This window comes from Portunus trituberculatus, chromosome 39 (genome assembly GCF_017591435.1).
Source record: "Portunus trituberculatus isolate SZX2019 chromosome 39, ASM1759143v1, whole genome shotgun sequence".
In the NCBI taxonomy this organism is placed as follows: Eukaryota; Metazoa; Arthropoda; class Malacostraca; order Decapoda; family Portunidae; genus Portunus; species Portunus trituberculatus.
In genome coordinates, this window is record NC_059293.1 from 3,046,265 (window position 1) to 3,063,302 (window position 17,038).

The window sequence follows — 17,038 nt, forward strand, 5'->3', positions numbered from 1 at the left end:
AATTATATTAAAAAAACAATGTTCCACTGTATTTATTTTCTTAACAGCTAATGTGTTGCTAAATTCTGGAGATTTAAGTGGCATTAGCCAATTTTGTCATTCAGTTAGCTTCCCCTATGACAAAAGCTACTGTTTTGAGGTAGTTAGCACATTTCAGAACCATTATTATTGTTTGTGCATGAAACTGCAGAAACTATTAAGTGAAAACAAGATTATTATGTACAATATCCTACAATAATGGTGCAACAACCATGTGAGGAGCCACATCAGCAGATTGACATATGTGATACTGCCACAACCCAGTTTTCACCCTCCCTCCCTCCCTCCCTCGTTCTCATTCATTCATCTATACTCTACTCTCCTTAATAGTATGCATGGGATGGTGCTACACATACCAATCTGCTGGTCTAGTTGCTCATATAGTTATTGTGCCATTATTACTACAGACTGCACTCTTACTTAAAGAAGTTTATTAAAACTTTGGTTCTATATTTCAGATTACAGGCAGCAATGGCTCAACCAAAATCACTATCAGCCATGGGGCCAGCATGCCCACCATTGCCACCTCCGTGTCTTCCCCCACCATACCCACCACCTCCACCACTGTTTCCAGCTGCAGCACTACCAGCAGCACCCTCAGCTATGCCAAAATAGCCTCCCCACACTGCTCGCCAGTGTCCTCCACGTCCACCATGAGTCACCTCAGCTCGCTTGGACCGTCCCCAAAAAGCCTGGTCCAGCCAGGCATGGTGCTGCCTCCTCAGTTTTCCCCCCATAACAGCTCTGCAGCAGGCATGCAGGAACACTCCCCAAGCCAACCCAAAACTGCTACAGCATACAGCATCACCAAGGAACAGCTGTAAGTGCTCATGTTGACTAGTAGTAAGTATAGTGAAGGTATAGCAAATCTTTTCAAGTTTTTAAGGAAACATGGAATGCTCTTTCATTAATATTAGGGAAAATTGTTAGACATTGTCCTATTGATTTTGTACTTACTTTTCTCGTTTTATTTATTTAATACATTGCATAATACAAGGTTTTGCAGATATTGGTAGAGCCAAAAGTACAGGTTATTCCAAGTAAAAAAAAAAGGTTGTATTTTGAGGTGTTTAACTGTGGGATGAAATTTGAATGTGGTGAAACGACAACAGCCAGCTTAGTACAGTAGTGCCTCATGATAACGGATTTCTTTCAATAAGGAACTGGACTCACCTCATCTAACCAAATTTTATTTATTTTTTTTAAACCATTATGGCAGCTTTCTTTTATTCCCCGTCTTGAATCCATAGTTTCCTAGTGGCTGCACACTTTTGACATGATAAATAAGCCCAAAAGGCATACTAGATACCATTGTAACTCGTTTTGTTCACCTAATTAGGGGGAGAGTAGTGACTGCTTGCCTGTGGGGGTCACCAGAGTGATGCTCATGGTGATTTGTGGTCCTGGGCCGGTTGGAGATGTGGCCTGCTGAAGTGAAATGCTAGTAATGCATTTCTGTTTGAATGTTGTTGGGCAAGTGAAGATAATGACACTGCCATATATATATATATATATATATATATATATATATATATATATATATATATATATATATATATATATATATATATATATATATATATATATATATATATATATATATATATATATATATATATATATATATATATATATATATATATATATATATATATATATATATATATATATATATATATATATATATATATATATATACAGTGAAGACTCATTACTTGAACGTTTCAATACTCAAACGCAAAAGTTCGATTTCATACTAAAAAAAATATCTGATAGTTGAACATTCACACACGTGGTTGTATACAAAGGCTCCCTGGCATCCTCCTTTCCCCCTCCACCAATTGTGACTTGTAGTGCTGCAGTCATCAGAATAACATTCTCTTTCATTCTATCTGTAGTTTTTCATTGATAAACTTTCATTAACACCAAAGGCTTATTAGTGGTGAAAATATCAGGTAATCAAACGGCTGCACATTCAGTCTTATACAAAGCTCTGTCATGTCCCTTCTTGTAGCTGCCACTGTACTGTTCTGATACCATATTACTGTTAATACCGGTATACCGGATGCCAGTGCACATCGCATCCCTTGTCCTGCCGTGTCTTGGGAAAACAACATTCTCCTGTGTTCTGTCAGTAGTTTTTCATTTAGAAACTTATGATGGCACCAAAGAAGCTTATTAGTGATGGAAAAAGGAGTCTGGTGAGAGTGCAAGTGTTAGTGGATTCACAGGAATCACACCAGGAGAAAAGTTACGACGTTTTCGTGGATAGTGACATATTGTCCGGCTACTTCCCTCCTCCTCCCCACCCTTCTCCCCTCTTCTTCTAAGTTATCCATCACCAACCTTCACTTATGGTATATACAAATAAAAAAAAAAAAATTCTTTACAAATATCAGGTTTTGCTAAGATTAGAATGAATGACCTGATTTATAGGTATCACTTTTTAATACTCGAACAGCCATTTGGAACCAATTAAGTTCTGGTATTGAGTCTCCACTGTATATATATATTTAGAGAGAGAGAGAGAGAGAGAGAGAGAGAGAGAGAGAGAGAGAGAGAGAGAGAGAGAGAGAGCCGTGGCTGCTAAATGTGCAGACGACAGACAAATGTAGACTTAAACTCTACAATCACTTGATATTCGTCTTTGGAGGTCTACTATATCATTTCTTTCTTCTTTTAACCAAGGGTAACTTAGTATGAAGTGGACCAGCTTTTCTTCTTGTAAATGACATAATGAACAAAGTGTTTCATCAGCGCAGTGACAGCAGCAGTGGCAAAAGCATAGCGATGTATACAAAATTACATCAGCCTAATTCTCTCTCTCTCTCTCTCTTTCTCTCTGTCTCTGCTAAAATGCAGGTGATTTCTTCCCTTTCATATTTAATCTTGTCCATCCCTGTTTGTATTAATTACCATATTTGACGGCATATAGGAAACACGGGCATATAAGACGCAATGCCATTTCAGCAGATCAAATTCATAAAAAAAGTTTTTAGAGTATGTAAGTGCATACGGTTGAAAGCAATCTAGCAACACATTATACAAACAGAAAACATGGGCAATCCACAGTTTCACCCAACCATGAAATCTGGTAAGTGGCTTATGTTTTTCTGGTGAGAAATGTAGTGAAATGATTGATGGTTTATGTAATTTGTCACAGACAAAGTTATGATTGTTTTTAAACTCTAACTTGTGCCTACCTGTGGGAAATTAAGGTTTTTTGGGTGGGGGAACATTACATGAAGTATTGTGAATTGTAAAAAAGGTCTGAAGTCAACAAAATCACATAAAACTCTGGAAATGCTTTGATAAGGGGAGGGTTGCTATGGCGGGTGGACATGGCAGCCCAGCGGTTGGATTGTTTACATTGAGCTGTGTTGTCAACACTAAGTTTCCAGCTGTATCTGTTACACCAGGGCCCATGAGGCCATGAGGGATACTAAACAAAACCCAACCTAAAAACCAAGCAATGCCATCCTTAAGTTCTGACCAATGTGGAGCTGGGCAACGAATGTTATGTTTACCTTTTTCTTACGTTCTTCATGCTGTTGCCAGACACGAATATTTTTTTCTGTAGGTGGTGGCCTTAAAGCCCTTGCTGCTGCTCTATTGCCATGCTTGTCATTATATACCACATGTAGTTTGTAGGAGATTGTGTTGCTGGATCTTTTTCTTCCTCCTGCTGTAACAGTGAGGGTGTTGATGTGTTTTGTTATGATCGGATGTTGGGCAAGTCTCACAGGTTAGACTGCTTTCATTTTTATGAAAATTAGTTTTTAAAGTAATAATACAGGTAATAATAACAATACTAGAAATAAAATAATGATGCATGTAGGTAGGATAGATAGAGGTATTGATCGTAAGCTAGTTAGTGAGCGTCAGAAAGAAGATAGGCCTACAGGAAGTCGCAACTTTGCATATTAGATGCAGTGATTTTTAGAGCCAAAATTTTGGGAAAAAGATGTCCTTTATGCCATCAAATATGGCAATAAAAACAGGTTTTGTCAAATGTATATAGATTTCTCCCATGGAACCCTTGAAAGGTCTTTACAGAATCCTGTGGTTCTGAAAAAATAGTTTGAGAACCACTGCTCTATAGCAAGACTGCCCAAGGTGCGGGCCTATGAGGTATTGAGTACTCGACAGTGTAGCACTTCCCTGCTAAAATGCCATTTTTAGGATAGGGGGAACACTTTTCTGTAGAGAACACACTGTAATTTTAATCTAGATGGCGATGTGGAACAAGTCAGAAGGATTTCAGAGGGACAGAAAGAAAGGCAGAGACCGGGTAAAGAGGTGAAAGAAGGCAAGCCTGTGGTCTATGGGGAGGTGGCAATAGTGTGGAGGTAGTCTACTCTGACTTTCATGATCCCTTGTCTTCCTTCCCTCGTTTGTCACCTCAGCAATGTCCTTCAGGCAGTCATTAAATACTTGTTAAAGATGCCACTGGACCACATGGGAATTGGCCATTACACCAAATGGGAAGCTATAATTTGAATTCATCTATTGGTAAGACAAAACTTTATTGCTGTACACTTCTTAAATAATTATGAACTTTTTATTTTAACATTGAGTGTAGAATAAGACATTGAATTATTATTATTATTTTTTTTTTTTTCATCAATCAAAGAGAATAAACTACTGAAAAAGGGGAATGGGGTATTTAAGTGTCTCACAGCCCCATCACCCTCAGTAATGCACAATCCTTCACCCACAAAGTGTCTTATCGTGAGGGACCACTGTATCTTGGCAGGACATGTTGACGCAGGATGTCCAATAGTGAAATGGTGAGATATTCATTCATCATTTTTGTAAGTTTTTGGGGTTTTACAGTATACTGTAATGAGGTGACTTGCCTATAAACATTAAACTGTGTTAGCATAGCTGTAATTAATGACAAATAATAAATAAAATAATACAGTAAGCCCCCACACTTGGTGAATCTCAGCTTGGTGAAATTCACTTTTGGCGGTAGGGTGGCCACAGACCACCGAGTGCACGCTTGGCGATTTGAATTCAAACTTGGCAGTCTCCTGGTGGCCACACAGTGAACCACACGGCTCCCCGGTGACGTCAGACCCCTCTCTAAACCTATCAGAATGCAGTGTGAGAGTCCCCTTCAGCCATTTTGTTTGTGCTACCTCTGTTCTGCTAGCGTAGGAATGAATTCTGGTGAATTACCGCCAACATGACGTCTACCAGCGCAACAGGTGGTACTGGAGGGGATAAGGACAATGGTGGTGGCAGCAAGGACGAAAGTGGGTGAGGGAAAGGGGTGGAAAAACGGGAGTTACAGCCTTTATATAATTTCTTATTAGCTTTATTTATTGTTTATTGGTCTGTTTTGTAGATGTGTTCTAATATGTGAAGGCAAAAGATCTTATTTCAGCTTGAAAGATGGTATTTTAGGGGTCAAAAGAGGGACTATGGCAATGACCAAAGACTGATTGAGGCATTTTTTTGCCAATTTATATGATATTTGAAATTTGCATTTGGTGGTAGTTTCACCAGACTAATTAATTCGCCAAGTGCGGGGGCTTACTGTAGGCTAACTTGACGCCTTGTCTGTCTGGGATGGGGAGGGGAAGGGAAAAGAGTGAGGCTGGCAACAAATCAACTGATTTCAAGTTGGTCACTTACAGTTTCATCCCAAGACAGTGACAATGAATACATTTAGAAGAAACTTGAAAAATGCCACTGACTTATGGTAAGGTGGATTATGTGGATATGGTGTTTCTGTGACATTAACACCTTGGCCTGGATATTGTATCCTGTTACCTGACCACATTCAAATTTTGTCCCACGGCTTAATATGTATAGTACATACACACATGCAATTGTGCATAGTATATTATTTTGCTCTTTAAATAACCTGTACTTTTACCTCTAGCAATATGTACAGATATAACTTAACTCATGTGTTCTGTGTTGACTAATAATTGTATTTGTTTCTAGTTTTGAACATCAGCTCAAGACTGATCAAAATGGAGCCCTCAATCCTGACTACAGAACTCCATTCAAGAATAAGATTGATGCCTGCAAACGTCTCATTCGCTACCATGTGTTCAATGAGTGTGCTTTCACACCCTGGGAGTTAGCAGAGTCCAATGCCCAGTATGAGTTACAAGCTGAAACCCTTCTGAAAAAATTTAATAATATGAAGTACAAGTATCAGTCTCTTCTAGTGAAGGACAGCATGGTAAGTGTTGCTGTTTGAAATATGCATCCTACAATTTTTATACAAGTCCATCATGATTGTTCAAAAGAACCTTAATCTAATTTGTGAATTCAGGCTATTTTTTTAAAATCTGCAGTGTTGGTAAGTTGCAATAATGTGAGTGGATGAGTGGTTATTGTGTGTATGTTTTTGTGTTTGTGCTGCATCACTCCCTCACTGTGTTTTCCACAAGGGTCTCACTATAAATTGAATGTTTTCCCAATTTTGGAGACTTACCTGAAAAGCTACTGAGAGAGGACAGTTGCTGTTCACATAGTGGTGGGATTTTGAAGAAAAGACTTTGTCCTGCAAGTTTGTATTGAACTTCACTGCTCTTTCTATACTTCTTTATTATTCTTTTACACAACAAGCTCCTTTGTGTAGCTATGTGGAGCATCCAAGAACAGAGTGGAATAAAAGAATAAAATTCAAAGGAAAAAAAAATAATAATAAGTAACAAAGGAGTGGAAGAGGAGAGCAGGAAAGTATACATGGATGAAAGACAGAGTAGCACTATCCACCTAATGTTAACTTACAAATCAGAGAATAAAAATGGAATGGGTTCAGCAATCAAAGTCTTGTGGAAACTTTTTTTTTAGAGAGAGACCACAGATGAACAAGATAGGAAATGTGAGAACTTGGAAGTGTTTCAATATTGTGTGATAGAATTAGTGAAAGATGTAGTGCCATCCATAGATAGAGGGGAAAAAAAGTCATTTAGAAAGAAATATACTAAGAGAGGCAAGAACTTGAACAATCAAAGAAAGAAAGCTGTTCCAGTGTGGCCACTGTTGAGTGAGGTATGAGGAAAGGAAAATAGAAGGGAATGAAAATTCAAAGTTAGGTTAGGACACTAGTGTTGAAAAGAGCAACTTACATGTTGCTCAAGTATAATGGTTATGTAGAAATATAGCAGAACATGAAAAGAATGAGAGAGGGAGTGAATGATTTAAGTATAACAGAAGGAATTTATGTTTTATTTGTAGGGAAGGGAGCTTCCGCCAGCCCTAGTAACATAGCAGCTAAGTGAATAGTGATGTGTGGATGCAATAGGGATATGGGGACAGGTGTTCACTGCTGTACCAGCCTGGGTTTGTGTTCAGGCTTGCCTTGAGACTAATAATTAATTATATGACTGAGCCCATCCTGCAAAGACTTTTTTGTTTGAATCAAGAACAAAACATAAGTAAAATGTTCTTTGTAGGTTAGCATAATATATAGTATGTTTTTTTTGCATTACATGTTCTCATTGGATTATCTGGTTTACCACTGTTGTGTTACAGCGCCGCCATGCGTCTTCAGAGACTGTGATGCTGTATCGGCTATTTCTGCAAGAAGACAAAAACAATTTTGAGAAAGAGAAGGCTGATGTTCAGAATGGTAAAAGTGAGTAAATCTTTTTATTTTAGGTGTTAACTGGAAAAATTTTAGAATGTTGTTATATATTCCATAGATGTTTGCAAGTTAATTAGTTTGGTATACTAAATGAAGATATCCATCAAAGGAGATAGCTGAGACAAGGCTTTCTCTTTCATGATGATTGACTCATTCTAATGTAATCTGTTCCTTGCTCTTTTCTTACTGCAACAATCTGAGGCACTGTGTCCTCTATTGCATGAAACATTGCCTTAATGTGTTCAGCTGATTCCTTTCCACCAATATTCTTTTCAATAAGCAATTCTCCCATACTCTTTCCTTTCCTTGATGTCCCTTTTGATCATCCAGAGCATATTACTTGTACAAAAAGGAAATTTCAGTTTCTTTCACTTCTTGTCTGCCACTGCAACCAATATATATCTTCCTATATTATATATATTTTATGAGACAGCTGTCATGAAGTGTTAAATATAATATATTTGATAATTTGTCACTTTGTATTGCATATGATATTTTAAAGCAGGAAAAAATGAAATAGTATTTGTATTTTCAGCACTGGAAGTTCCACCAAGTACTGTTCACCATGCCTGTAGTGAGATTGTAAACTCTGATGGCCTCTATCCTTGGGAACTGGAGTGGGAAAGTCAAAAACTCTACAAATTTGACCCATTGAATAAACAAGTGAAACAAGAAGTTGAAGATGAAGATTTATACACTGACAGTACTCTGAATGATGTCATCAAGAGAGAAGTTTTAGACAAAAGTGAGACTACAGACACTGAAGAAGTGATAGTGGAGGAGGAGGAAGAGGACGAGGACGAGGACGAGGAAGATGAGGATGAGGAGGAGGAGGAGGAAGAGGAAGGGGAGCATCATAAGGAAAGCAAGAAGGAAATTGGTGTTGTAGGTGATAAAGATCAGGCAAAAGAAGAGAAAGAAGAAGTAAGAGCAGGCAATGAAACCATGAACTTTATGAGTGAGAAAGATCTGAATGACTTTGATGACAGTCAAGAGGGAGAGACTTGCCTTCATATACACACTGGAGATGAAGAAGAGAAAGAGGATGAAGAGAATACCAAGGCAGAGAAAGTAGAAGCAGAGGAAGAAGAGGAGGAGGAGGAAGAAGAAGAGGATGAGGGTAGACTGGAGAGTCATCTAGTCACAGAATTTGACAGCAAGAAAGATGAAGAGCATTCTCCATCTCCTGTTCAAAAAATGAGCTGCAACAACCTTAGTGACTCTGATAGCATGGGGAAGGATGGGGAGGATGAAAAAGATTCTGAACATGAGGAGGAGGAGTTAGTAATTTGTGATGGGGAGGTTGCATGTGCCAGTCTCAACAACAGTCCAGTGAATAGTGACGTTACTAAATTAGCCAGTCCCAGTCGTGCATCCTTGATAAACTGTGATGACAGTGTGCTGCCCTCAAGGTTTCCTGAACATTTGTGTGATAATCTTAGGCTCACAAGTGATGCTTCTAAGCCTCTAAAGTATGGAACTTTAGACATTCCTAGTAACAATTTATGCAAACCAGTTCATTCTCTGCCAGTGAAAACTCTAACTGAAAGAATGGATAAAGATAAACGCAGGGAAAGAGTGGACAAAGATAAGAAAAAATCAGAAAGGACTAAAGTTAAAGAAAGAGGAAAAGACAGAGAAAAGGAAGATAGACCACCAAAGAAACTGAAAATTAAGTTCAAGAGCGAGGAGCGTGCCCTTGTTCCTCCTCTGCGCATCAGGACAGAGGAACGTGGTCTCAAACTAACTTTAAAGAAACAGGAAGGTTCTGGAGCATATTACAGTGTGGGTGAGGAAAGAAAGAGAGAGTACAGAGTGGAGCAAAATGAGGATGAGGAGGAGGAGGAAGAAATAGGGGATATCATGCGACCATTTCAGGAGGAGGAGGAGGAGGAGGTAAATGAGGATGGAGAGGGGCATGGCAGTAGTCTGAAAGAAGTGAAAGTGGTGCTACAGGATGTTTTAAAAGATAAAAGGTTTAAAAAGCAGGTAGAGGAAAAAAGTAGCAAGAAGAGACGAAAAGAAAAATGTGAAGAGAGGAATGACAAAAATGAAAAAAATGATAGAAATGATAGTTTGTACAATCCAAATTCTCATTGGATAAACTATTCACAACAGTTGCACCCAAATGATGGTGATAAAAAGTTTCCACAAAGCATAACCCAGGATAGCAGGACTTGGAACTGTAACCCCGGCGAGTGGAGGAAGAGTGGTGGTGAAGGTGCTTCCAATGTTGACCATTCTAGTGACCACAAGACACGAGACTACAGTTCCCATTTATATTCATACAGTGAGCACTACGGACACGAGTACTCTGGTCGGCATAATCATTCTCAGCCATACGGGCATTCCGGTAGTCAGCAGAGGAATTCACACAGCTATTATTGATTTAAGGCCACTGGGTGTGTTCCAGATGTGTATGGTTTGTTGCCATTTGATTTCCAGATATTTCCTTCATATTTGCTTAATTTCCAGATGTCTTATATTACTGTCCATCTAGTATTGGAAAATGATGCGTTTGGATGCAGAAAAGGCATTTCTGAGGTGTTCAAAGGTGTTCACAAGTTCTAAATTAACAGATGATAGGTAACTATATGTGGGGGATCAAGAGTTTTATGTTGCACAAATACTCACACAACCTTTAGCAACATGAGTTGACTTGTATATTGATAGTTATCAAACCTTGATTGTTGTGGTGTATTGATAGTACATTAATTTTTTTATATTTTCAACTTATGGCTGTTTGCTATGAGTCATCTTCCTTCTAGCTTCTTTATGTTGAATCTAGTCCTACTCACCTACCCTTCTGGATGTAAATAGCCAGGTAATATTTGCTCAGTAAAGAGTGTCTAGTTGGAAAGGGGAATCCCCCGGATTTGATGACTCAATTTTTATGGTTACGTTACTTTACCGGTGTGTTTTGGTGGTGCACGGCCAGAATGCACAGCTAAGCTATAGCAGCAAAAATTCTTGGGACTTTCTAATTTGAAGGCATCTAAGTATGGGAATTTAGATATAGCATTTCCCATGTGATTGTCGATTTCGGCAGAAACTTTTTAATACTTAAAAACCCTGTGGTGTACCTATGTTTCAGTAGGTGTAAATGTTTATAGGATCCTGTATTATTTAAACCAAACAGTAAATTCATGGATAATGCCCTTAATAAGGAAACTCTCATTCTCAAAGTATGTGATCTCAAGTGTGATTTTTTACAAGCTTGTCTCATTTTTTCTAACTGTTGCAGTGGTATGAAGTCCAGTTTGTGTGTACATTTTTCTTTCCCTTTTTGTTGCCAGGTACTTATGAATAATGTCCTATAGGTTGTTGAAATTTTCAGGGAGTCTGAGCCTAGGTACTGCTATGAAGTGATAATTTTTTGGGAGGTTGACTAATTTTTGTCACATGGTAATTCATCTGCAGTGTGTTGTGCAAACACCAGTCAGTATGTGCTGTTATACTTTTGCCTATTAATAAGCATGATTGTTGGTTAATACTTCTTCCATACATACATGCATTGTCATATCACTACAGACATCTATCTATATCTACTTAATTACCGTAATTCCTGCAAGGCCATTAATGCTGCCCTGTTATGTGTTGTTAAAGATACATAATAAGATTAAGTTTTGGGAATGTGGAGCACACAAGATCTGACTTGCCACAGGTAGACTGGCTGCCTGAGGTATAATGATTCCAGTGAAGGATATTCAAAATTCCTTTTCATTATTCAATGAAAGATTTTCCTTTCCCTTTACTTATGAAGAAAAATAATCGTAATACATAATTGCCAGGAGGACGTACTGGAATAATTTAGTGAAAAGTATGAATGTTTACTCTTCTAAGTTTGTTCCAACCAATGATGAATGAAAACTTTTCTGATAGTGCTGGCATGAAGAATATGTTGTAGTGGATTGAATCTTATGGCTGGTTGAGGTGAGTTTTGATGCTGAACTAATGCTATTATTTGTATTGGCAATGGTGGCCTACCCATGTGGCACATGTAATGGTCTGGACAGCCAGTACCAAATGCATCGAGATAAAGCGAGTCCGCACTTAACGCAAATGCCTTCACATTCCAGTGTGATGGAGAACAGCACTCTGTCTCATGGCTTGATTATTGTATGTCACAAAGAAAGCTAAGACTTGTGTTGTGTACCTTGTGTTTATATGATGGATTTTCTATGAAAAGGTATTGAAGTACCATCACAAATGACCCTTGCATCATATCATTCAGGATTTTATAGAAGGAAAAACTAGTTAGTGATGCTTAATGCCTGTTACAGAGGGATAGTGTTTGTAACTCAACTCTACTCTCTTGTAGTTAAAGTACTGGCAATGATGACAAAACTAGAGCCTGGTTTGCGAGTCAGAGTGCCAGTTGGACATCTCCACGAATGTCTAAAGACAAAAGGTTACATAATTTAGTGCCACTTTTAAATGAAACCATACTATGGCTGTTGTTAGTTATTGCCCATACTCTCCTGAGAATACACACATGGTGTATGCCTTTATTTTTTATATGGTATAGGACTGAAAAGGCATGAGCCGCTGATGAAGCTTATCACATCTTTCCAGCATCAGTGTGTGTGCTGCCTCCAAGCTTCACTTTTTATATTCTAATTTGCAAGATGGTAGAAAACCATTGCCAATACAAAGCACAGTAAAGATAGGCAAACTATTCATATACTGGTGCATTAATAATGAGTTCATCTTTCTTAGTATTTGACATGTGTCCATCCTGTTTAAAAATTTACATGTAATTTTCTCAAGTTTTCAGTATCTCCAACATTTCAGAAGTAGATGAGTGGCACAAAATTTTTTCAATGTTACAAAGTTTTAACAAATGTGCACAACTACACCTACAGAGTACTGCCATTTACTAGCAAGCACCATGTTGCCTAACTAATGATAAAAAAAAAAAAAAAAAAAAATTTTTTCTTGAATGAATATGGTTGCTTGATCATTATAAATACTAAAAAATACAGGATGACTGAAATTTCAAGGCAATTAATTACGTAATGGTAAATGGCCTGACAAGATCTCTGGATGTCTTGCCATTAATTGTTTAGTAATACTTCATTATTATTGTAAACCAGTTTTTTTAGGTAAAGCCATGAATGTTCCCAGAAACTCATCAATTGAAGACCATCACAGCTTGACCAGTTCAGTACTATTATTGTACAGACACATGAATGCAAAATATTCACACACTAGCTGAGAAATGTTATTACTTCATGCAATGAGCTCAGACACTTGACATATCATGGTTATAATGCAGCCATACCATGAAAAATATTTATGATGCCTCTATGTGGTAGCACTCATCCATGTTGAACCAGTTCCTTAAATATCACACATTTCATATTTGCATTATGAAGAATGCTTTGGGAGATCATGATAAATAATGCTTCTAGTAAATGAAAATCAAATAAAGGTGTGTGTGTGTGTGTGTGTGTGTGTGTGTGTGTGTGTGTGTGTGTGTGTGTGTGTGTGTGTGTGTGTGTGTGTGCGTGCGTGCGTGCGTGCGTGCGTGCGTGCGTGCGTGCGTGCGTGCGTGTGCGTGCGTGCGTGCACGCGCATAGTATATATACATGCATTGTTCAAATCTTGGTGTTCTCTTGGCAGCTATGTACTATCAGTAAGCTTCAGCTGGCTCTTTCATGTGAACAAGATAAAAGATTGCAGTACAGTATGGCAGCAATTTTCTCATGTGGTTAATTTCACCTTTATGTTTTCTGGAGGTATTTGTGAATGAACTCCTTTAAAAGTACAAGTAATGTATGCCCAAAACAGTGAACCCCTGAACGTGACATTTTGATGACAGTAGTAACATTCATACCACACTCAACAGTAAATTTGAGGTTTCATTTTTCACCTAGGTTTATATTTTTTATTTTATACTACCTGTCCCTTCCAAGCAAAGAACCCAATGTATACTTCAACACGACGATGATCATAAGTATTTGTGAACTTTGTTGATATTTTATCGTTAATTTAATATTCTGCACTTTCTCTAATTTTGTGCACATGCTCCCCCAAATTGGAGTATGTATGATGACACAGACATCAAGAATTGGTAGAGGAACCATAGCACTCGCACACCCAAATTGTGAAAATCCTATTGATGTAAGCAGCATTAGTTTATATTAGCACATTACATGCTAATGTAAGGTACAGTGGTGCACAGATCAACTCGTCATAGCAGCATGTGCATCACACAGTCATCTGTGGATGAGCACTGCTCTGCCTGGAGTCAGTTCTTGTGGGGAATTACACTAATGGTGCTCCTTTGTAATTTAATATTCTGCAAAAGGAAGTTTAATGGAATTTGATTCACCAAAAACTACATTAAAAATATTGTTTCTATTTGACATACACAGTTAGCACCATAACTATGATTTTGTATACCTATAGGTGCATATACAGGAATTACCAATTAGGTTTCCATTCAGTGACAAAATAATTCCAAACTTTATGGTCAACTAGAGACAGATTTTAGTTACTCCTTGCAGTCAGCAATGCCTGTTGTTTTGAGGACTAATCCATTTTTCCCTTGTGATTTTACAATCAAACTGTGCCATATCCACCACTACCCTCCCATGTTCTTAAACACACACACACACACACACACACACACACACACACACACACACACACACACACACACATTTTCACTTGCTCAGAGTCAGTTCTTATTTTTCTGAAGTTAGCATGCATTGAAATATTTCCATGGAGTTAAAATGTCCCAAGAGGTGATTTCTCAAGGGTTTTATGGGGACTATCCAGTGCCTTTTTTGAAGAAAATTTGTTCTGTCATTATAAGTATTTTGTGCTGTAGTTCTGTGTATAATATTCGTATGTCATGGATACTTTTCTCTTCATTTGTTGTATTACATTTGGCAGTGGTGAGATTTGAAGTGTTGAGCAAAACATGCTGAAATGTTTATTTCTGCTCTAGACAAACATAACAAATGGAGAAACATATTTTCAGTAATTTATTTTTTATACCTCATAATGTTGTTGAAGTTCAAATGGATTTTTATAATTTCTTTTTCTTTTTGTGTTTTTGTTGGAAGGGACCTATGTTTGTCTCTCAGGGTCCATTAAGTATGGTAAACTCACAATATGTGATGACTAAATGTATCTTTTAATAATAAAACATTAAATATATACTTTGTACATATTCATATCTTTGCATCTACATTCCCTTCCAGTGGAAAAAAACACTGGAACACCACGTAATTGATGGAAAGAAATTTTCCACTTCTATGTGTGATTCTAATGGGAATAATCACCCAAAAATGGCTTCCCCAAAGAAGTGGAATATGGCATAACAACCTAGCTGAATGTGGCTTATAATAATGTAAATACACATTAGTAACATTTCACTACAGTTTTCAATCATGTGGGAAAAACCACCTTTCCACTGTAGACTCAACTACAGTAGGTTATGCAGCAATGAACAGAATTTGTTCCAATGTCATGTTTGTTATGGCAAAATTCAAGAATTAAAAAATATTAGCACATTTGCACAGTTCAATCTTAAATTCTCACCACGCTGAGTTTTGTGTTGCTTTGAGAAGTGTCAGTCACATTTATCTACTGTTGGCATCACACCTATACATACAGTAAATACTGTGTAAGTCAGAGCTCTCTGTCTGTCTGTCTCTCTACCATGCTCTCCTCCCTCCCTCCCTCCGTCCTTTCTCTTCCCTGTCTGCCCTTCCTCTGTGTGTGTGTGTATTTACCTAATTGTATTTACCTAATTGTAACATACGGGAAAAGAGCTATGCTCGTGTTGTCCCGTCTCCATATCTATTAATGTCCAGCTTTTTCTTAAAATCATGAATATTCCTTGCGTTGACCACTTCCACGTCTAAACTATTCCATGCTTCCACCCTTCTATGAGGGAAGCTATATTTTTTCACATCTCTCCTATAAGTGGCCATTTTAGTTTTTCCCATGCCCTCTCGACATTCTTCCATTCCACATACACAGATCTTCCCTATCCATTTTTCCATGCCAATCATCACTCTGTATATTGCTATCAGGTCTCCCCTTTCTCTTCTGTTTTCCAGGGTTGGAAGTTGCATTCTTTTCAGTCTGTCTTCATAAGTCAAATCTCTTAAGTCAGGCACCATTTTGTTGCAGCCCTCTGTACTTTCTCTAGTTTCCTTATGTGTTTCTTTAAGTTCGGAGCCCACTGTATTGTTGCATATTCAAGCCTCGGTCTTATCATTGCAGTAATTATTTTCTTCATCATTTCTTCATCTAAATATCTGACGCCACTCTTATGTTCCTCAATAAGTTCAATACTTCTCCAATTATTTTGTTTATATGTCTCTCTGGCGATAGGTCATTGGTAATTGTCACCCCAAGGTCTTTTCTTCATGACTGGTTTTATGTCTTCATTTCCTATCTTGTACATACTCCTGATTCTTCTTTCACTCTTGCCAAACTCTATTTTCTTGCATTTTGTCGTGTTGAACTCCATTTGCCATGTACAGCTCCATTTCCATATTCTGTCCAAGTCTTCCTGGAGTAGTTCGCAATCTTTGTCACATCTCACTTTTCTTAACAATTTTGCATCGTCTGCAAATAGGCTCACATAACTGGACACCCCATCCACCATGTCATTTATGTAGACCGAACATTACTGGTGCCAACACTGATCCCTGTGGAACTCCACTCTCCACCAAGCCCCATTCTGATGGTCTGTCCTTAATTATTGTTCTCATTTCTCTTCCTACCAAAAGTCTTCCATCCATTTTAGTAAACTGCCATGCACTCCTCCTACCATTTCAAGTTTCCAGATCAGTCTCCGGTGTGGTACCTTATCAAAGGCCTTTTTTAAATCCAGATATATTCCATCAGCCCAACCATCTCTTTCCTGTATTACATCTATCACCCTCGAATAGTAACATATCAGGTTTGTCGTGCATGAACGCCCTTTTCTAAAACCAAATTGACACTCACAAAGTATGTCATTTTTCTCCAAGAAGTCTGTCCATCTATTCTTCACCACCCTCTCACACATCTTAGCTACCACACTTGTAAGTGACACTGGTCTATAGTTCAATGGGTCTCTCTTGTTACCTGATTTATAGATTGGGACAATGTTAGCTCTTTTCCAGTCTTGGGGCACTACACCTTCCCTTAATGAGGCATCAATTACTTCACAAACTTTTTCTGCCAGTTGCTCCTGCATTCTCTTAAAATCCATCCTGATACCCCATCAGGTCCCACAGCTTTTCTCACTTCTAAACTCCCCATCATATTCTTGATCTCCTCCACAGTTACTTGAAACTCCTTCATAATCCCTTTCTGTTCCATTACCAGTGGTTTGTCAAAAGCAGTCTCCTTTGTGAATACCTTCCGAAAGCA

The 17,038-nt window shown here is 38.1% G+C and overlaps 2 protein-coding genes across 8 annotated transcripts in view; one reads left to right on the plus strand and one right to left on the minus strand.

The window, feature by feature from the left end:
* The window catches only part of LOC123515518 (mucin-17-like), a 52,548-nt gene extending 37,722 nt beyond the window's left edge, over positions 1-14,826 (plus strand). For all 4 annotated transcript variants that reach the window (XM_045274203.1, XM_045274201.1, XM_045274200.1 and 1 more), the window contains exons 9-12: positions 498-859; positions 5,998-6,241; positions 7,543-7,645; positions 8,190-14,826. In XM_045274203.1, the coding sequence (XP_045130138.1) occupies positions 498-859; positions 5,998-6,241; positions 7,543-7,645; positions 8,190-10,042 (2,562 nt within the window). In that variant the 3' untranslated portion in view covers positions 10,043-14,826. The remainder of the gene's footprint in view (positions 1-497; positions 860-5,997; positions 6,242-7,542; positions 7,646-8,189) is intronic.
* The window catches only part of LOC123515519 (NADPH oxidase 4-like), a 162,144-nt gene continuing 151,698 nt past the window's right edge, over positions 6,593-17,038 (minus strand). For all 4 annotated transcript variants that reach the window (XM_045274206.1, XM_045274209.1, XM_045274207.1 and 1 more), the window contains one exon: positions 6,593-7,587. The gene's annotated coding sequence lies outside the window, so the exon portion shown is untranslated. The remainder of the gene's footprint in view (positions 7,588-17,038) is intronic.